At 43.9% G+C, this 20,793-nt stretch overlaps 1 protein-coding gene across 1 annotated transcript in view; it reads right to left on the reverse strand.

The window, feature by feature from the left end:
• pigk (phosphatidylinositol glycan anchor biosynthesis, class K) overlaps nucleotides 1–20,793 on the reverse strand; it is a 123,693-nt gene that overhangs the window by 36,993 nt on the left and 65,907 nt on the right. The window contains exon 10 of the mRNA XM_072574755.1: nucleotides 10,791–10,866. Coding sequence (XP_072430856.1) covers nucleotides 10,791–10,866 — 76 coding nt within the window. The remainder of the gene's footprint in view (nucleotides 1–10,790; nucleotides 10,867–20,793) is intronic.

A 20,793-nucleotide genomic window follows, 5' to 3' on the forward strand; every position in this document is an offset into this window, starting at 1 on the left:
ATAAGTTGCTGGAAAAGCTCAGCAGATCTGGCAACATCTGTGAAGAGAAATCAAAGTTAACGCTGCAGGTCTAGTGACCCTTTCTCAGAACTGCTGAGCTTTTTCCAGCAATTTCTGAGGAAGGGTCACAGCCCTGGAATGTTAACCTTGATTTGTCTGCACAGATGCTTCCAGACCTGCTAAGCTTTATCAGCAACTTCTGTTTTTGTGATGAGGGTAAAGACAGCAAAGTGAAGTTCAGCTTTTTCAGATCAGTCATGATCTCACTGAGCGGCAGAGCAGATTTGATGGGCCAAATGGTCTACTTCTGCACCTAAGTCTTATGGCATTGACAATTCATTGACAATTCTGGACACCACATTTCAGGAAAGATAATAACCACCATGTGTATAAGAAGAGGTTAAGTTCCAAGAATAGAGGTTAAAGAGAAACTGAATCGAGGTTTTCAATATGATGAGAGATACTGATAAGAGTAAACAAAGGACATTCTTTCTGTTGTCTGGGTCGATAACTAAACGTTATCGGATTAGAATCATGGGAAAGAGATCACAAGAGGATCTGGAACATTCTTTCAAAAAGGTGGAGCTGATTCCATAAATGACAGGGACTTGAAGATGAGAAACATTCCGTGGCAGAGAAAGCAGGAGCGGGCAATAAGCACCAACATTCTTTCTAAGAGCTGGCACAATCACAATGGGTCAAATGGCCTCCATCTGTGCTGTGTGCCTCTCCAAGTTATGATTCTGGAGAGCTGGTACCTTCAATGCTGCTCCTAACAATGGAGGGAAAAAACATCGCAAGCCTTCTGTTCCACACAGGTGGCTCCAGGGTGCATTTCTAACTGAGATGAAACAAAGCCCGGGGTGACTTCATACACAATTGAATACTTATAAGTCTTTTCGCTGTTAGTGATATCTAACTGCATAGGCCTTTATGCATAATAACTTTTAAAACCAGCCCTGAGCTATGCTAATGATAAATGTGAATGTAATTTGCTGCTAAAATCCAAATGCAATATGAAACCAAAGTTGTGATCCTAATCTATCATTAAGAAAAAGAAAAGGTATTATTTCATAGTTGACAATTTAATAGTAATTATCTTTTTTTTTCTCTCTTGTTAAGCTACCACTGCCCACGGCAGTGTTAGAAATTGGCAGTTAATTGCAATATAATTAGCTATTTAGACGAAAGCTACATTCTGACATGGTAAACGCCATTCTTTTTAACCTGCTGACAATTCCAATTGAAAGCTGCATACTTTCAAGAAATAAACGAAGATGCTGAACTTTGTGACATCTTCTGCAGTCCCAATTGTGCCCTTAATAGGGATGAAACCCTCCTAGTCCTCCGGATTGTACTGAGGGACAAGGCTTTGCATGTATTTGCGGCTGAACTGGACATTGGTTAGGCCTCTTCTGGAAAACTGCTTTCAATTCTGGTCTCCCTGCTTCAGAAAAGATGTTGTGAAATTTGAAAGCGTTCAGAAAATGATTGGCAAGGACGTTGCAGGGTTGTAAGGTATGAGCTACAGTGAGAGGCTGAATAGTCTGGGGCTATTTTCCCTGGAGTGTCTGAGGGGTGACCTCCTTGAGATTTATAAAATCATGAGGGACATGGTCAGACAAACTCTTTTCCCTGGGGTGGGGGTGTTCACATCTAGAGGGCATAGGTTTAGGGTGGTAGGGGAAAGATTTAAAAGGGACCTAAGGGGCAATGTTTTCATGCAAAGGGTGGTGCATGTGTGAAATCAGCTGCCAGAAGAAGTGGTGGAGGCTGGTACAATTACAACATTTAAAAGGGATCTGGATGGGTGTATGAATAGGAAGGGTTTAGAAGGATATGGGCCAATTGCTGGCAAGTGGGACTAAATTAAGATATCATGTCAGCATGGATGAGTTGCACCAAAGGATCTGTTTCCGTGCTGTACATCTCTACGATTCAAGCTAACAAATGGATGTGCCTAGTGTGCATTTCTTTCTGATACATCTCTTGAGCATTCTGGATTTCCTTTGCCTGACTATAGCAGACTGTACATTCAGCTGTCTGCAGTGCTAAAGGTTCAGAATTCTCTCCCTATACCTCTAAATCCCTCCTCCTTTAAGTCTTAAAATTTACCTGCACTGAATAAGGGCTTATCGGATTGTAATAACACATTAGCATGGATAGAGGACTGGCTTATAGATAGAAAAATTGGATTAGAAATAAATGGACCATTTTCAAGTTGCCAGGCTCTAACTAGTTAGATGCTGCAAGGATCAGTGCTAGTGCCTCAGCTATTTATAAGATATATCAACAATTTATTAGAAGAGGGGTAATGCAATCAATTTTGTTGACACTGCAAAGATTGGTGGGAAAGTAAACCGAGAGGAGGGCACAAAGAGATCGCAAAGTGATAGAGGCAGGTTAAGTGAGTGAATAAAAAGGGAGAGATGGAGTAAATGTGGGCTTTGGTAAGAACTACAGTCTGTTCTGATATACAGCAACAGTTCCATTTTTGTATGATATTACGTTATAAGAAAACGACCGAAGAAGGAACCAGCCAGCTCCTTTATTTCCATTAGAGAAGGGAACCACCTACCACCTACCCAGTCTGACTTCTTCCCCGTTGTCTGCAATCGGTATTCCAGGCTGTCAAAACTGCCGAATAAATATATTGGGACCAATGAATGCCTGGTTCACCCACACTGAGAACAATGAACAAATTAAAGCTCCAATTTTGCCCATAAAAGCCAGAGGATCTCTTTCTTGCACTATTTTTGTCCACTTACCTCCTTTATGTCTGAGACCAGAATTCAGGGACTCCAGGTTGAAGGTACTGATTTATAAATGGGGCATTCAATCAAAGCTTCATTTTCCACTCTGATTAATCTGAAGAGTGGGGCCAATCTTGATCTCTCAATCAACATCACAAACAACTTTACTTAGTAATGTCTTCCTGCTTTTTTAAAAATGGAATTGTGCGCTGCGCAAATGGACTACAGTACTTTCAGTATCAAGCACACTTTCGTAATCAGTATGTGGATGCACCTACAGAGAAGGCAGAATACTTGACTTTGTACTGGGAAATAAGGCAGAGCAAGTGACTGAGATATTAGTGAGGGAGAACTTTGGGGAAAGTGATCATAATTCTATTAGTTTTAAAAGAGTGATGGAAAAGGATAGACCTGATTAAAAAGTTTAACTTCTAAATTGAAATAAGGCCAATTTTGATGGTATTAAGCAAGAACTTTCAGAAGTTGATTGGGAGAGTCTATTCACAAGTAAAGGGACGGCTGGAAAGTGGGAGGCCTTCAAGAATGAGATAACGAGAGCTCAGAGACTGTGTGATAGGCAAGGCTGGTAAGGAACACTGGAGGACAAGAGATATTGAGACTCTGCTCAAGAAAAAGGAGGTATAGTCAGCTGGGATCTAGTGAATTCTTAGAAGAGTATAGGGCAGTCGCAGTATACTTAAAATGGAAGCTAGGAGTGCAATAAAGGGACTTGAGATAGCTTTGACAAATAGAGTTAAGGAGAATACAAAGAGATTCTATAAGTATATTAAGGGCAAAAGCATAATTGGGGAGAGAATAGGGCCCCTTAAAGATCAACATCACCATCTTTATGTGGAACCACAGGAGATGGGTGGGAAACCAAAAGAATATTTTGTGTCAATATTTACTGCGGAGAAGGACATGGAAGCTAGAGAACTTGGGGAAATAAATAGTGATGTCTTGGAAAGTGTCCAAATGACAGAAGAGGAGGTGCTGGAGGTCTTTAAAAAAGCATAAAGGTAGGTAAATCTCCGGGACCTGTTCAGGTGTTTCCTAGAACACTGTGGGAAGCGAGGAAAGAGATTGCTGGGTCCCTTGCTGAGATATTTGTTTCATCAACAGCCAGAAGAATGGAAGTTGGCTAATGTAGTGCCATTATTTCAAATAGTCTGTAAGGAAAAACCAGTGAACTATAAACCAGTGAGCCTGACATCAGTGGTGGTGAGTTGTAGAAGGGGATCTGTAGGACAGGATTTACATGCATTTGGAAAGGCAAAGACTGATTAGGGATAGTCAACATGACTTTGTGTGTGGGCAATCACATTTCAATAATTTGACTAAGTTTTCTGAAGAGGTGACAAAGATGATTGATGAAACAGAGGTATTGGCTATATAGACTTCAACAAAGCATTCAGCAAAATTCTGTACTGTTCAGTAAGGTTAGATTACATGGGACTTGGGGGAGCTAGCCAACTGGATACAAGATTAGCTTGAAGGTAGGTGGTGGTGGAGGGTTGCTTTTCAGACTGGAGACCTGTGAACAGTGGTGTGCCACAAGAAACGGTGCTGGGCCCATTGCTTTTCATCATTTATATATATATAATTTGGACATGAATATAGGAGGAATGGTCAGTAAGTTTGCACATGACATCCAAATAGGTGGTGTGGTGAACAGTGAAGATTATAACAGTTTACATGAGCCCTTGATTAGTTGGGCCAATGGGACAAGGAGTGGCAGATGGAGTTTAATTTTGATAAATGTGAAGTGCGGCATTTTGGTTAGGCAAACCGGGGCAGGGCTTGTACAGCCCATGGTAGGGGAGTGTTGTCAAACAGAGACAGCTAGGGGTGCAGGTGCATGGTTCCTCGAAAGGGAGTCACAGATTGACAAGATGGTGAAAGTGGTTTTTGGCATGATTACCTCAATTGGTCAATGCATTGAGTATAAGAGTTGGAATGTCATGTTGTGGCTGTACAGGACATTGGTTAAGCTTCCTACAATTCTGGTCATCCTTCTATGGGAAGGATGTTGTTAAATTTGAAAAGTTGCAGAAAAGGTTTACAAGGATGTTGCTGGGGTTCGCGGGTTTGAGCTACAGGAGAGGCTGAATAGGCTGTGCCTATTTTCTCTGGAGCTTCAGAGGCTGAGGGGTGACCTTTTCAAAGTTATGAGGGGCAGGGATAGTGTGAATTCCTAGAATTGGGGTGACCAAAACTAGAGGCAATAGATTTAAGGTGAGAGGGGAAAAATTTAAAAGGGACCTGAGGGGGTAACCTTTTCACACAAAGGACGGTGCATGTATGGAATGAGCTGCCAGAGAAAGTGGTGGAGGCTGGTACAATATTGAAAAGGCATCTGGGCTAAATTCTGGCAAATGGGACGAGATCAGAATCGGATGTTCGGTTGGCATGGATGACTTGGACCAAAGGGTCTGTTTCCATGCTGTATGACTCTATGACTGCATGAAAGAACCTGCATTTCCGTAGCACCTGCAGGACCCCAAGATGCCCCAGAAATCTTCGCAGTTAGTCAGTGAGGTGCCTTTAAAGTGTATTCACCGTTATAATGCAGGAAACACAGTAGCCATGGAAAATGTCACACAGTTCCATCAGTTTCCATTATTGATGAATCCACATTAATGCAATGAACTGAAAGTAAGATTGAAGAAAGCCTTCAGCCCTGAGGTGCCATGGAATGCAATTAGATTCAACTGTCAAAACAGTCCCCAAATCTTATTAAATTCATTCACCCCTTCCAATTTATACAGAGAATTCTCTAAAGGCATAATTTCAAACTGTTACCCAAGCATTACTGAAGGAAACACTGCCTTCTCTTAATATTAAAAATATTTTTAGCAGCAGAAGACTGGAGAGGATTAGCTGAATTAGGAACTTGGGGAGAGTCAAATAACTCTTGGGGGTCACCTGATAGCCTTAAAACACAATCTGGATGATCAAATGCAATCAACTATCAGAGTACCAAAGAATTTATCACGTTTTCCGTGGTTACCCAAGAACTTGCACCCTTGATGCTCCAAGACCAGATATCATCGGGTGGGACTCTACAGCAAGGGAAATGTTCTCTCAGTAACTCCACAAGTCTCAGACAGAATGAAGGCGATTTTCATGAAAACATTAGCCGTGGAATGCAAGCATCGCTGGCTGGTTCATCCCTTGACAAGATGGTGCTGATCACCTTCTTGAACCGCTGCAGTTCCTGTGCCCTGAGTACGCCTACAATGCTGTTAGGAAGAGACTTCCAGAACCCAGCAACAGTAAAGGCAGTGATTTGGCTCAGATTCTGAATGGAAAAGTGTGGCGCTGCAAAAGCACAGCCGGGCAGGCAGCATCTGAGGAGCAGGACAGTCAATGTTTCGAGCATGGACTCTTAGGAGGAGGAGCTGATGATGAGCTCATGCTCGAAACATCGAAACTCCTGCTCCTCGGATGCTTCCTGATCTGCTGCGCTTTTCTAGCACCACACTTTCCAACTCTGATCTCCAGCATCTGCAGTCCTCACTTTCTCCTCGAGGAGTCACACGTAGGCCAGACCAGGTAAGGATGGCAATTTCCTTCCCTAGAGGAGATTAATGAACCAGATGGGTTTTTCTGAAAATCAACAGTGGAATCGGTCATCATTAGACTCTTGATTCCAGAGTTTTTTTATGAATTCAAATTTCACCAAAAACATTACCTGAGTTTCTGGATGAACAGTCCAGTGATAATACCACTCGGCCATAGGAACTATGGGAAACTTGCAAGTGGTGGCAATCCCATTTATTAACTCCCCTCATCCTTCTAAGTGGGAGAGGTCACAGGTTCGGAAGGTACTGTCAGACAAATCGCGCTGAGTTTCTGCAGTGCATCCTTCACAAACTACACATCGATGCTGCCATGCATCAGTAGGTGAATGGAGTGAGTGTTGAAGCTACTAACAGTTAATAATGGATAATTCTTACTTTGGTAATACGTGGAGACCACAACATAATGGTGATGATTGATTTTATGATCACCATTGTTATCACAAATCTTTTCTCTCCTCGCAGGATTTTTCATCCAGTAAAAAGCAAGCAGAATCAAAAGCAGAAATTGCTGGAAAAAGTCAGCAGGTCTAGCAGCGTTTGTGAACAGAAAGCAGAATTAATGCAAGACCCAAAGCTTAATAACTTGTTTAGAACATAGAACAATACAGCACAGAACAGGCCCTTCGGCGCTCGATGTTGCACCAACCTGTGAACTATTATAAGCCCATCCCCCTACACTATCCCATCATCACCCATGTACTTATCCAAGAATTGTTTAAATCTCCCTAATGTGGCTGAGTTGACTACATTGGCAGGTAGGGCATTCCACGCCCTTACCACTCTCTGAGTAAAGAACCTGCCTCTGACATCTGTCTTAAATCTATCACCCCTCAATTTGTAGTTATGCCCCTTCATCATCTTGTTTGGTAAACAACTTCCAGTCAAACCTACTTTGACCAGCTCATACATCAGAAGTCCCAGCGAGGTTCAGCATCGCTGGCTGTTTTTAAAGATTCCAGAAGCAAGGTTGCATCTTTGACCCTGGGTTGCCCTGACACTGTTTAATGCCACCTCCAATTCCTTGTGTGACACTGCAGCAGTACAGTGAGAATGCTATTCCGCGCGGCTGTGCAATTCATTACCATCTTCATTCTTGCCTTTGAAAATATATTGACAACTCGCCTGGTCTACTGTTCATTTCATTTACCAGATGATCCAGCCGTGAACAGTGAATTTTAAGCAAGTGGCATCTTAGAGCGGGTTGGGTCATTGGAATCTCCGAGAACCTCTGGGAGTTTCTGTCACACAAGATGCCTCAGATTTTCAATCTTCCATTGGCTGGGCACATAAATTATTTTCCTGGAGGTGAAATTGTCAGTCAAAGACCTGGAGAAGGCTAGAGTCAACAGCTTCAAGCCGAAGCAAAAGATTAAACACATATTTTACATCAAACTATACCAATTTTGTGGGCATAAAAACCTATATCTGTCCTTGACACCACTGTCTTGAAAGAAAGACAGCATCTTGTCACATCTCACAGAAATAGCCCACGGCAACTTCAACTACAATGAACTGCTGTAAAGAACAGTGACTGCTTTTATCTGATCAAGTCCCTCAGTTCTCCACAAAAAACCATGCAACTTTTTCCTAACCACAATCTGCAACACTCAGTTAGGTAGAGTATTCAGCACAGAAACAGACCCTTCGGTCCAACTCCTCCATGCTGACCACATTTCCCAAACTATACCAGTCCCACTTGCCTGCATTTAGCCCATTTCCCTCTAAACCTTGCCTATTCGTGTACCTATCCAAAAGTTGTTACTGTACCTGCACCCACCACTTCCTCTGACAGTTCATTCCACATATGAACCACCCTCTGTGTGAAAAAGTTGCCCCTGAGGTCCCTTTTAAATCGTTCTCCCCTCACCTTAAAAATATACCTTCGAGTTTTGAACTCGCCCACCCTGCGGTAAAAAAGACCTATGCCATTCACTTTCTACAGGCCTCACGTGATTCTATAAGCCTCGACAAAGTCACCTCTTCACTCCAGTGAAAAAAGTCCCAGCCTATCCAGCCTCTCCTTATATCACAAACCATACAGTCCCAGCAGCATCCTGGTAAAACCTTTCTTGCACTCTCTCCAATTTGATCCTGGGCCTGACTTTCCTGGGTCCCCTAAATTGCATAAGTAGTGTTGGCCTTACTGGTAACTCTTTCTTTAAAAGACCATTATGAATGATCTGCATCTCGTCCATTTCTGTTTGGTAATTTAACAGACAAGAGTACACTCTGTGTCAGGGCAGCCCTGGGTTGAGGCTGCAACCTTGCTGCTGAAGCAGCCAACAGACGCTGCACCTGGTTGGGGTCTCTGATGTGCCACAGGGTTAAAAGGCCTCAGCAGGAGGTACTCAATTAATTTGACTGGAAACTTCTTACAAAACAGATCTGTGAGCCTTGGGTCAGTCGCATGCTTGCAATTAATATTATCCCTAGACAATGCCCCACACTACTTCACAATCTAAGCAGCATTTAAAGCTGACTGCTTTTTCTTTGACCGAACAAATGCTTTATGTATTAGAGGTGTGTCTGACACCAACGTATGTTGCAACAGTACTTAATAGCGACTATGCTAATGCTACAAGTGGAAAACGTTGCTCAGAAGAAAATGCCCACAAACCAATGGCTGGGTGAACAAACACAGCATCTGGGTGGCTGGAGAGAAGGAAGTCCTCGGGAGTGTTGCTAAACAAAGAGAGCTTGGAATGCAGGCTCAGAGCTCCTTGAACATGGAGTCACAGGTAGATAGGATAGTGAATAAGGCGTTTGGTATGTTTTCCTTTATTGGTCAGAGTATTGAGTACAGGAGTTGGGAGGTCATGTTGCGGCTGTATGGGACATTGGTTAGGCCACTGTTGGAATATTGTGTGCAATTCTGTTCTCCTTCCTATTGGAAAGATGTTGTGAAACTTGAAAGGGTTCAGAAAAGATTTACAAGGGTGTTGCCAGGGTTGGGGGATTTGAGCTATAGGGAGAGGTTGAACAGGCTGGGGCTGTTTTCCCTGGAGTGTCAGAGGCTGAGGGGTGACCTTATTGAAGTTTATAAAATCATGAGGGGCATGGATAGGGTAAATAGACAAAGCCTTTTCCCTGGGGTGAGGGAGTCCAGAACTAGAGGTTTAGGGTGAGAGGGGAAAGATATAAAAGAGACCTAAGGAACAACGAGTTCACTCAGAAGGTGGTACGTGTATGGAATGAGCTGCCAGAGGAAGTGATGGAGGCTAGTACAATTGCAACATTTAAAAGGCATCTGGATGTGTATATGAATAGGAAGGGTTTGGAGGGATATGGGCCAACTGCTGACAAATGGGACTAGATTAGGTTGGGATATCTGGTTGGCATGGACGAGTTGGACCGAAGGGTCTGTTTCCATGCTGTACATCTCTATGACTCTAATTTCCAGCTCTGCCTCATACAGCAGCAACATCTTGGTGTCAGCCACAGAATACCATATCTGCGGTAGCAGGTCACAGGTTCAAGACCCACTCCCTGAGACCTGAGCACATCCTCTTAGGTGACCTTCCAGTGTCGTCCTGAGTGAGCCAACATACACAAGATGTTCAAGGTAGATGGATACCGTTCCATGGCTCTTGTTGGAAGGAGAATCAGGGAGTTATTGGGGCGGCACGGTGCTCAGTGGTTAGCACTGCTGCCTCACAGCACCAGGGACCCAGGTTCAATTCCAGCCTCAAGCAACTGACTGTGTGGAGTTTGCACATTCTCCCCGTGCCTGTTTGGGTTTCCTCCGGGTGCTGCGGTTTCCTCCCACAGTCAAAGATGTGCAGGTCAGGTGAATTGGCTACGCTAAATTGCCCACAGTGTTAGGTGCATTAGGCAGAGGGAAATGGGTCTATGTGGGTTACTCTTCGGAGGGTTGGTGTGGACTTGTTGGGCCGAAGGGCCTGTTCCCACACTGCAGGGAATCTGATCATCAGTGCCCTGGTCCAATCAGTTAGAAAACAAAGCAGAGGTGCTGGAAGCGGCCAGTGTACTCACGTACATCAACGATTGTAGGCAGATCAAAAGGAAATGAGAAGGGATAACTCATCAGTCACACACCAAGTCTTCAATGACGTTGATTAAGGCTCTGCTTCACTGCTGCGGCCGAAATCAGATTGGACAAACTCCAAACACAATTACAGGAAAGATATATACAGATTTGGTAGGTTACAGCACATTTCACAACTCTACAGAAGAAAGGGAGTTTGGAGATGGGGAAGTGGGGTTTGATTTTTCAAGTCCTCTCAGACTGATGGCAAAGACACATTTTTCAGATCCATCTCCACATCCATTGCGCAAAAAGAAAAGAAAATCACACATAGATGTGGTATTTTGAGCCCATCATCACAAATGCCCTGGACAAGTATGTGCTGAAATAGAATCCACTCAAGGAATAGACGGGCCCTGGAGTTAAATCAATTGCTACAACATTCAAACAGTGAAGGTTGAATCGTACCTGATGAATTATCTGTGCCACAGCAAGTTGATCCACATATTTCAGCACTGGAGCTGTCTGGCTTTCTGTTACATCGCTGAAAATAAACACAGAAATGTTACAAACCATTTGTTAGCAAGCTGCTGCAGCAATCAAAGCCCAAAGTTTTAAAACATAAACAATTCTAAATCAAGTAACAAGTTTGAACAATCTCAAGTTAGTCCCCCTCAGGTGACTGTCTCTGTGCAGTTTGCACATTCCCCCTGTGTCTGCGTGGGTTTCCTCTGGGTGCTCCGGTTTCCTCCCAAAGACATGCAGCTGAGGTGGATTGGCCATGCTACATTGCCCATAGTGTCCATGAAGGTGCAGGCTAGTTGGATTAGCCATGAGAAATGCAGAGTAGGGAGGTGGACCAGGGTGGAACACTCTGGAGGATCGGTGTGCATTTGATAGGCTGAATGGCCTGCTTCCATATTGTAGGGATTCTACAATTCGATGAATTTGTCCCCAAGAGTCAGAGAAACACGATGAGGGAGTGTGATATGAAGGGAACAATGGAGAAGGGGAGGCCCAACATTATGTGTTGGTAGCTGGAAGAGAATTCATGTGGCTCACAAGGAAATGGTAAAAAGAAATTAAACATATTTCCCTTTGTGGCTCCCTCTCAGAGAGGGTTGCTCAGGTAAGTTGAGCCAAGTGCATGTTAAGGGATCTGAACAACAGGTTGTGGATTGCCAGTTCTTGCTGAGTACGTGCTTTGGAGGAAGGGATGTCTGCGGGAAGGATCTTTGTGATATCCCACCCAACAAATGTGGAATACCACCCTACCAAGATGAAGCTCATTGAGCAACACGACGGTGCCTTAATCAAGTCAACGTTAAGAACACCGTTCAGCCTCTGGAGTCAATGATATGAGTTTATCTGATTACAACCTTAACTTTACATTCCTGTCTGGAACCATCACACTTCCGTCTGCTCTGCCCCAGCAGGGATTCAATGACCCAGTCTCCAATGCAGAAGAATCCAAACACAAACCATTGTCAGAAGAGAAATTCTTGCTTAAATAGAAGACTGCATAATTTTGAAACTGTGCTCAAGAGTGGGAACATTCTCTCAGTACTTACCCTGTCAAATCTCCCCAGAAACAAAGTGGTATCAACAAGATCCCCTCTCGTTCCTCCAAACTCCAATGAGCACGGCGGCACAATGGCTAGCACTGCTGCCTCACAGCGCCAGGGACTGGGGTTTGATTCCCGCCTCGGGTAACTGTCTGTGTGGAGTTTGCACATTCTCCCCGTGTCTGCTTGGGTTTCCTCCGGGTGCTCCGGTTTCCTCCCACAATCCAAAGATGTGCAAGTCAGGTGAATTGGCCATGCTAAATTGCCCATAGTGTTAGGTGCATTAGTCAGGGGTAAATAGAAGATAGGGGAATGGATCTGATTTGGTTACTCTTCAAAGGGTCAGTGTGTACTTGTTGGGCCAAATGGCCTGTTTCCACACTGTAGGGAATCTAATCTAATCGAATGCAGGTTTAAATTCCTCAATTTTGTCTTACGAGATTATCCCTTCATTCCAGGAATCACAGCATCCCTGCAATCTGGAAGCAGACCATTTGGCCCATCGACTTCCCTTGCATGAAGCTTCCCACATAAACCTATCCCCCCTCTACACTATCCTGGTAACCCTGCATTTCCAGTGACCAATCCAGTGAACGTGCACATCTTAGCAGGACTTATACACTTAATGGTAAGGTCCTAGGGAGTGTTGCTGAACAAAGAGACCTTGGAGTGCAGGTTCATAGCTCCTTGAAAGTGTAGTCGCAGGTAGATAGGATAGTGAAGGTGACATTTGGTATGCTTTCCTTTATTGGTCAGAGTACGGAGTACAGGAGTTGGGAGGTCATGCTGCGGCTGTACAGGACATTGTTAGGCCACTGTTGAAATTTTGCGTGCAAATCTGGTCTCCTTCCTATTGGAAGGTTGTGAAACTTGAAAGGGTTCACAAAAGATTTACAAGAATGTTGCCAGTGTTGTAGCATTTGAGCTATAGGGAGAGGTTGAATAGGCTGGGGCTATTTTCCCTGGAGCATCGGAGGCTAAGGGGTGACCTTATAGAGGTTTATAAAAATCATGAGGGGCATGGATAAGGTAAATAGACAAAGTATTTTCCCTGGGATGGAGGAGTCCAGAACTAGAGGGCATAGGTTTAGGGTGAGAGGGGAAAGATATAAAAGAGACCTGAGGGGTAACGTTTGCACTCAGAATGTGGTAAGTGTATGGAATGAGCTGCCAGAGGAAGTGGTGGAGACTGCAACATTTAAAAGGCATTTGGATGGGTATATGAATAGGAAGGGTTTGGAGGGATATGGGCCGGGTGCTGGCAGGTGGAACTAGATTGGGTTGGGATATCTGATCTGCATGGACGAGTTGGACCGAAGGGTTTGTTTCTGTGCCGTACATCTCTATGACTCTATCCCTGGCGACTATGGGCACTGTTTAGCCTGGTCAATCCACCTAACCTGCACATCTTTAGAGTGCGGGAGGAAACCCACACAGAGACAATGAGCATTTGCAAACACCACTCAGACAGTGTCCCGAGGCTGGGATCGAACCCTATTACTGAGAGGCAGCAATGCTAATCACTAAGCCACCATGCCTCCCAACAAGTGAACCCAGCCAAGGAAACCTTCTCTGATCCATTTCTAATGCAAGTATAACCCTCCTGAAGCAACATGTTTTTAAAGATGGACACAACATAGGAAATAACAATAAAATTAGAAGTCAAAGTACAAATGTATGGGTTGTGCCTGCTGGCAGGTGGTACTAGATTGGGTTGGGATATCTGGCCGGCATGGACGGGTTGGACCGAAGAGTCTGTTTCCAGGCTGTACATCTCTATGGACTCTATGATATAATTACATTTTTGACTCATGCAAAAACCTGTATGGCATTCTCTTAAAGTTAAGACAAATAAGGTGGTAGAAAAGTAACTCTGATGATCCACTGCAAGTGCCATTACACTAATATTTTCTGACTATTTAGTTTCTGGCTATCAGCTTAACCTACAGCAACAGAGAGGGAGGAGAGCAGTGCAACAGCTGCCCAACCAACACTGATAGTTAAAAATGAGCTCTCTATAACAGCCACTGACACAAACCACATCCAGCTCCTAAATGCATGCATAAACCCAGGACTCAGAGAATCAATTCCCTTCAGATGTCTGACACTGCTGTGGTGCTGCTATCACCTGTTAAAGATGAGAAAGCAGTTTATTCTGAGTCCATGTTCCTGAATTCCTATCGTTTCATTCCACCTTTGAATTTACTTCTTTTTTTAGAAAACAAATACATGGCTGGTAGCAAATCTCTGAAGATAATTAAATCACCCTCTTGTTGCATGCAGCATTCAACCTGTTTCCTGGAGCTTCATAAACCTTCAAGTGAGTCCACGTTATTTGAGATCCTTCCTGGTGGAAAGCTTTTTGTTTTAAAGTGGAACTCATTATCTTTCCCTACAAGCTCAGACATTATTTCGTTACTGTGACTAATGGTACATTCTATATTAAAATCTCTCGCTTCGCACTCTCTCTCACACACACACACACACAAAAGACCACTACATCTTTTTCACTGGTGTGTTTATGGCTCCATTCCATTTTTAACAGTTTATTTATTCAGGAGATCAGGGTGTGGCTGGCCAGGCCAGCATTTATTGCCCATCAGGCAGTTAAGAGTCAACCACATTGCTGTGGTCTGCAGCCCCATGTAGACCAGATCAGGTAAAGATAGCAGATTCCTTCCCGAAAAGACATTGCTGAACCAAATGGGTTCTTCCAGCAATTAACAATGGTCATTCACTCTCAATTTCAGATTTTTCAAACCCAGGTCCCCAAAACATTCGCTGACTTTCTGGATTAACAGTTAATACCACTAGGCCATTGCCTCCCTGCGATTTGGGCTCCCTATTATGAGACACATGGGCCGTAGCCTCTGAAAAAAAAGTTACGCTGGAAGATACAATGCCATAACCTTCTGTCCCAAGTTCAGGTTTCGATGTGGGAGCTGGTCTCTGGCATTGGCGGATTTTCCCACATGCTATAGAGACCCAGAGCATGAACACTACTGGAACTCCCCGTGAGCACCTCTCAGAAGCTCTCTCAACACTCAAAAGCCCACACCATCATTTGGGTCCAAGGTGGTTAACTCTTCAGCCCTGTGCAATTCAACTTGCATTTATTTAGCACCTTCAGCGTCTTGAAACACAGCACAGGAGTGTGATCAGACAACTGAATAAAAGTTCTGAAGCAGGACCATTGCTTACTCTCCAGCAATGATGCCAGAACCGCTGAGTTCTTCCAGCAATATGGGATTTTGTATAACATTCAGAAACTGAGCCATCCTGGGGGATAATAGATATAGGGTCAAAACTGAAATAGATAGGATTTAAGGAGTATCTTAAAGGGAAAGAAAGAAAGATGAACTGAAGATGAGAAATCTCGAGCTTAGGGCCTAGTCATCTGAGGCACAGCTACTACCAAAAAGAGGTGAAAAACATTGTAGCTGATGACAGATAATGGATAGGCACTGTGACCATTTAAGGATCTGCATAAAAAAGATGAGAATTTTCAGTCTGAATTTACAACTGGTGAACAAAGAAGTGCCTACAGATTGCAGCTCATTATTGATTCCTAGCTCATAGAGAACCAAACCGATGGCCCTTCAAAACCCATCCATCCTCTTATAAGATTTTCTGAACAGTTCCCAGTGGCTGTTATGAAGCTGGCTTACTAATGTATTTGTTTTTGTTCTAAGCTGCCAATAAATGCTTTGAGAGAATAACAAATAACTTTAGGGCCAATTGGAAGGTGCGAATCTAATCAGGCGAGGTCATAAATTAGGACAGCAAATGCTCAAAACTAGTAGCACAGTCGTGATTAATGGATTCAGGTGCAGAGTTAACAAATCAGGAGCAACCAGTGGCTAAATCGCCAAAGGCAACCAAGGATCTGCAATGGCTCACAGAAATCACATTGATTTTATAGAGGTCTCAGGTTAAAGGATGAGGAGCATCAGTGAACCACACAATTTACTTGTTGCTTCACAACCTGACAACAAAATCAGTAATTTGAGAGCTTCCGTGCCCCACACTGGTATGACTTTCCTGAGCAAGTAATTGAACTAGACGTCCAAACAACTCTTCAGTTGACCCAGCAACTCAAAACACAGATTACAATCACAAACCAAATAGTTTCTGCAGAAGCTGTTCATAAATAAGACTCTCGCCTTCAAATCAGAAGATTGTGGGCTCAAGTCTCACATCAGTGACTCAAACACAGAACTTACCTGGATATCATTTTGCAGTGCTGAGGGAGTGCTGCATTGTAGAAGGTACTGTCTTTCAGATGACATATCAAAGACAGTCAGCACTACACCTTTCCACCTCATTCTTTCAGACAAACAATGGCTCTCAGTGGCAAAGTACTGTATATATTAAATTGGAATGAAGGTAAGTTCTCCTTTAGCCAATATTTATCCCTCAACCAAGACCGAAAAACAGATGATCAGATAGTGTAAAAGTGTAGGACCTCACTGTGTATGAATTAGCTGTTGTATTTCCTAACTGAAAGTATTGTACAGCGTAAACACAGATCTTTTCTTCAAGCTGGGGAGTCTGGAACAAAAAGGAAGAGTCCCAGGGAAAGACGATAATCATTTGGGACTGAGATGAGGAGAAATTTCTTTATTTAAAGGGCTGCGAGTCTTCAGAAGTCTCCACCCAAGAGCATTGTGGACGTGCTGCCATTCAATGAAATCAAGGCCGAGGCATAGATTTTTGATCTCACCAAGATTTAAGGGATGTGGCAAGCTGATGGATTCGTGAAGTTAAAGCAGAGGAACAGCCAATAGCAGAACAGCACTGAGGGGCCACACAGTTTATTCCTCCTCCTTACCTTCCTATAACAAAAGAATTGTGTTTCAAAAGTGCTTTAGTGCCTCCAAAGGCAGACTGAGGTGGAGAAAGACATTTTAGAAATGAAAGTCTTTCTTCCTTTCCCCACAAATACTCTGCTCTTACTGCCAATATCCACCTGTACTGCCAAAAACAATCCATTACTTAACTTCTTCGTTGCGACTGCTTATTGCCTCTTCCACATTGGAACCGTGGAAGGGGGTCCCTACTCTGGGGGAGAGCCTGTGTCAGAAAGGAGTTGGCAGAACTCCTTTTCGGCGGCACGGTGGCACAGTGGTTAGCGCTGCTGCCTCACAGCGCCAGAGACCCGGGTTCAATTCCCGACTCAGGCGACTGACTGTGTGGAGTTTGCACGTTCTCCCCATGTATGCGTGGGTTTCCTCTGGGTGCTCCTGTTTCCCCCCACAATCCAAAGATGTGCAGGTCAGGTGAATTGGCCATGCTAAATTGCCCGTAGTGTTAGGTAATGGGGTAAATGTAGGGGAATGGGTGGGTTGCGCTTTGGCGGGTCGGTGTGGACTTGTTGGGCCGAAGGGCCTGTTTCCACACTGTAAGTAATCTAATCTAATCTAAAATGGCTGCAGCTCATAAGGACCCTACACGGTATCAACATTAATGAAGTTCGAAACGCAAACAGAAATCAAAGTCCTCTCGGAAGACAGATGAACCTGAGCAGATGTAACTACTAATCTTCATATAAGCCCTACATTATAGTAATTAGAATTAAATGAAGAGCATCTGGCATGTCATTTACTACACCATTTTGCTTTTGAAATGTGTCTACATTTCCAGACATGGACAGAATATCAATCATTCTCCATTATTTATGAGATATTAATGCATCTTTCTTCTTCCTCTTTCGAAGATGCCAACTCTTATGAATCCAGATTCACCTGCACACCCTTATTTTTGCTCCAGCCTTTAGGCACGAACCAAAACAAAATATACAAGAGAGTAATTCAACCACAGGAGCCATCGCAAACTGAACAAACACAATCACATCTCGTGGTGGCACTCGTTAAAGTTATTCTCCTGCGGGATGTTGGCATCACCAGCAAGGCCAATATTTGCTGCCCATCCCTAACTGAGTCTCTCAATCCACCATTTCAGTTAAGAGTCAATCACGTTGCTCCGGGTCTGAAGTCAAACTTTCGCCAAATCAGGTAAGGTTCCAGATCTCCTCCCCTGAAGAACACTAATGAACCAGATGGACTTTTGCAACAATGATAATTTCCATGGCAGAGGGACTCAGTGGTTGACACTGCTGCTTCACAGCGCCAGGGACCGGAGTTCAATTCCAGCCTCGGGTGACTGTGTGGAGTTTGCATATTCTCCCTTTGTCTGCGTGGGTTTCCTCGAGGTGCTCTGGTTTCCACCCACAATCCAAGAAAGTGCAGGTTAGGTGAACTGACCATGCTAAATTGCCCATATTGTTCAGGGATGTGTAGGCTAGGTGCATTAGTTTGAGGTAATAGGTTTAGGGGAATGGGTCTGGAAGGGACGCTCTTCGGAGGGTCAGTGTGGACTTGTTGGGCCAAATGGCCTTTTTCCATACTGTAGTGATTCTAATTCTAATCAGACTGTAGTGGTAGGATTTGAACCAGTATTCCCAGGGATTGAATCCAAGCCTCTGGATTACCAGTGGTAGCACTTTACCACTGTCTCACCAAGCATGCAACAAAGTTCCCTAAGAGAGGGAGTGGTAAGATTCCGGACGTGAATGACGACTGAAGAATGTTTCCTTCATTAGCCCAGAGGTGGTGGTTCAAACAAATCGTACAATCAGCTAACTCAGGCAGAAATCAGATTTTGTTTTAACTCATTCGTGGGATGAGAGCCAGCATTTATTACCCATCCCTAATTGTCCAGGGGACAGTTACATGTCAACCATATTGCTATGGGTCGGCAGTCACACAGCCAGACCAGGTAAGAACAGCAGATTTCTTCCCACAAATTTAGTGAACAAGATGTTTTGTCATGACAACCGCATGGTCACCATTAAACTAGAATTCAATTCCAGGTTTTTAAGTAATTCAAATTTCATGATTTGTCCTGGTGGTATTCGAACTCATGGCCCCAGAACATGAACCTGGGGGTCTGGATTACTAGTGCAGTGGCATTACCACTACTCTGCCACCTCCTGCTACAAAGACGAGAACACAAACCCATTCAGCTCATCTACTCATTGCCTGAATCAACTCAGCCCTTAAACAGGCCTCTGATGTTTAGTATGACATTACGAAGAAATAAAGTAATAACATATATTACTGAATAATCAATAAATCCTCATTAACCCTCGTGGGTCAAGGACATCAAGGGTCGTTGTTCAAGGGATGAGGCGAGTAGGATCATATATTAGGTTGTAATGAGAGACAAAGGCAGAACCTTCCATTAGATGTCAAAGAGGCCTTTGGCTGGCAGTGTTAGAGGTAAAAGTCAGCAATCTTAGTAATAGATAGGATCATCTCTCACTAAAACCATGACTGTTAAATCCAAATTAACATTCCCATGACCATTCGTGCAGACTGGTGACCTTCTAGTTTCTGTAGCTCAGCTCCGCACTGTCTTCACACAGAGAGCACCAGTTCACTGAATATCAATAGCGTTTCAGTGCATTGCCCTGGAGGCTTCAGTAAAGATTTGCTGGCAGCGTTAGCTCAGGTGGTATTACGCTCCCTTTTCCATTACAAGGTTGTACGTACATAGAGTCAGGGACTTGAGCACAAGATGTGGGTGACATTTCAGTGTGGTTCTAAGAGAATGGTGCACTGTCTAAACTGACATATTTCAAACATTTCGAAGGAGGCCAGAGGATGTTTTGATCAATAATCTCTTTTTAAAGAAAAGCATCAGAGTGCAGATTTTGGGAACTGGCTGCATGCGAGTTGGCTGCTATCCAACAATGGTGACTCCATTGGTTGAAAAGCACTTTTTTTTGAGGTACCCTTAGGTCATGAAAAGCACTTGCTTTACTTCTCTGCACGACTTGCCGAGTTAAACAATTCTTCTGCTTCTTCTTAGGCAGTTCCTCAGGATGAACGGGGACATTCTGGTGCCGAGGTAACTAAACAGTCTAACGCTGGACCCACACACATTGTCAGAGGTGGGGCATAAAGTCATTCAGCATGGAAACAGACCATTCAGTCCAACTCGGTCACTCAGGTGGCTGTCGAATCAGCAGCCAGCTGGGAGAGATGCTCTGTTTCCATCTGCTGTTTTCATTCAACATTCATCTGGATACACCCAAAATGGCTGACCCTTTGGTGAAATGTTTCCTTTCCAGTTTGGGCAGTCTTGGGTGAGAGATTCCATGTGTGTGTGTGTGTGTGTGTGTGTGTGTCTGTGGCCAGGATGGAATGGTGCATTTCTTTCAGGGAGGTGCCAAGAACATATTTGAAGTGATTCCTCCTCCCTCCTGGTAAGCCCTTCCCATAACGAGGCTTGCCAGGAGATACAGACCTCATCTTATGTCAGACAATGTGGACAGCATGGCCTGGTCATCACAGCTAACTGACTGTACCCAGAGCCTCAATACTGGAGATGCTCAGTCTGAGGTTGATACTGGAGCGGCTATTCTGCCAGCGGACGTACAGGATTTTGTAAAAGCACGACCGTAGACATTTCTTCAGCCAGACAATTGCCCTGCAGGATGTGCCTCAGCAGTGACCTCAATCGGAATAGAGATTCACAACTCAATCTCAGGTTATGTCTCCAGCAGATTACAGCCACAAAACGAGTCTTGGGTGACCCACTACCATTCATGTTATTAAAATTGATAAGGTAATTGTCTCAAACACTGGGTAAAGCAAGATAAATCTGCTTGAATTCCTCATTCACAACGCAATCAAGGAAAATGTCATCAGCATGTCCATGAAGGATACAAAGGAAAGTAATGATTTTGATAAACAGGCCACCATCAGACCTAATAAATCATCTCCTCTGTGGGTGAGAGACTTGCAGACCTGACTCATAAAATGGCCCGTTTCCTGGGAAACCACTGCTTCTATTATGCATTATAAACAGCAATGTAATCTCAATGCCAGCTCATTTTAAGC

This window comes from Chiloscyllium punctatum, chromosome 7 (assembly GCF_047496795.1).
Source record: "Chiloscyllium punctatum isolate Juve2018m chromosome 7, sChiPun1.3, whole genome shotgun sequence".
Lineage (NCBI taxonomy): Eukaryota > Metazoa > Chordata > Chondrichthyes > Orectolobiformes > Hemiscylliidae > Chiloscyllium > Chiloscyllium punctatum.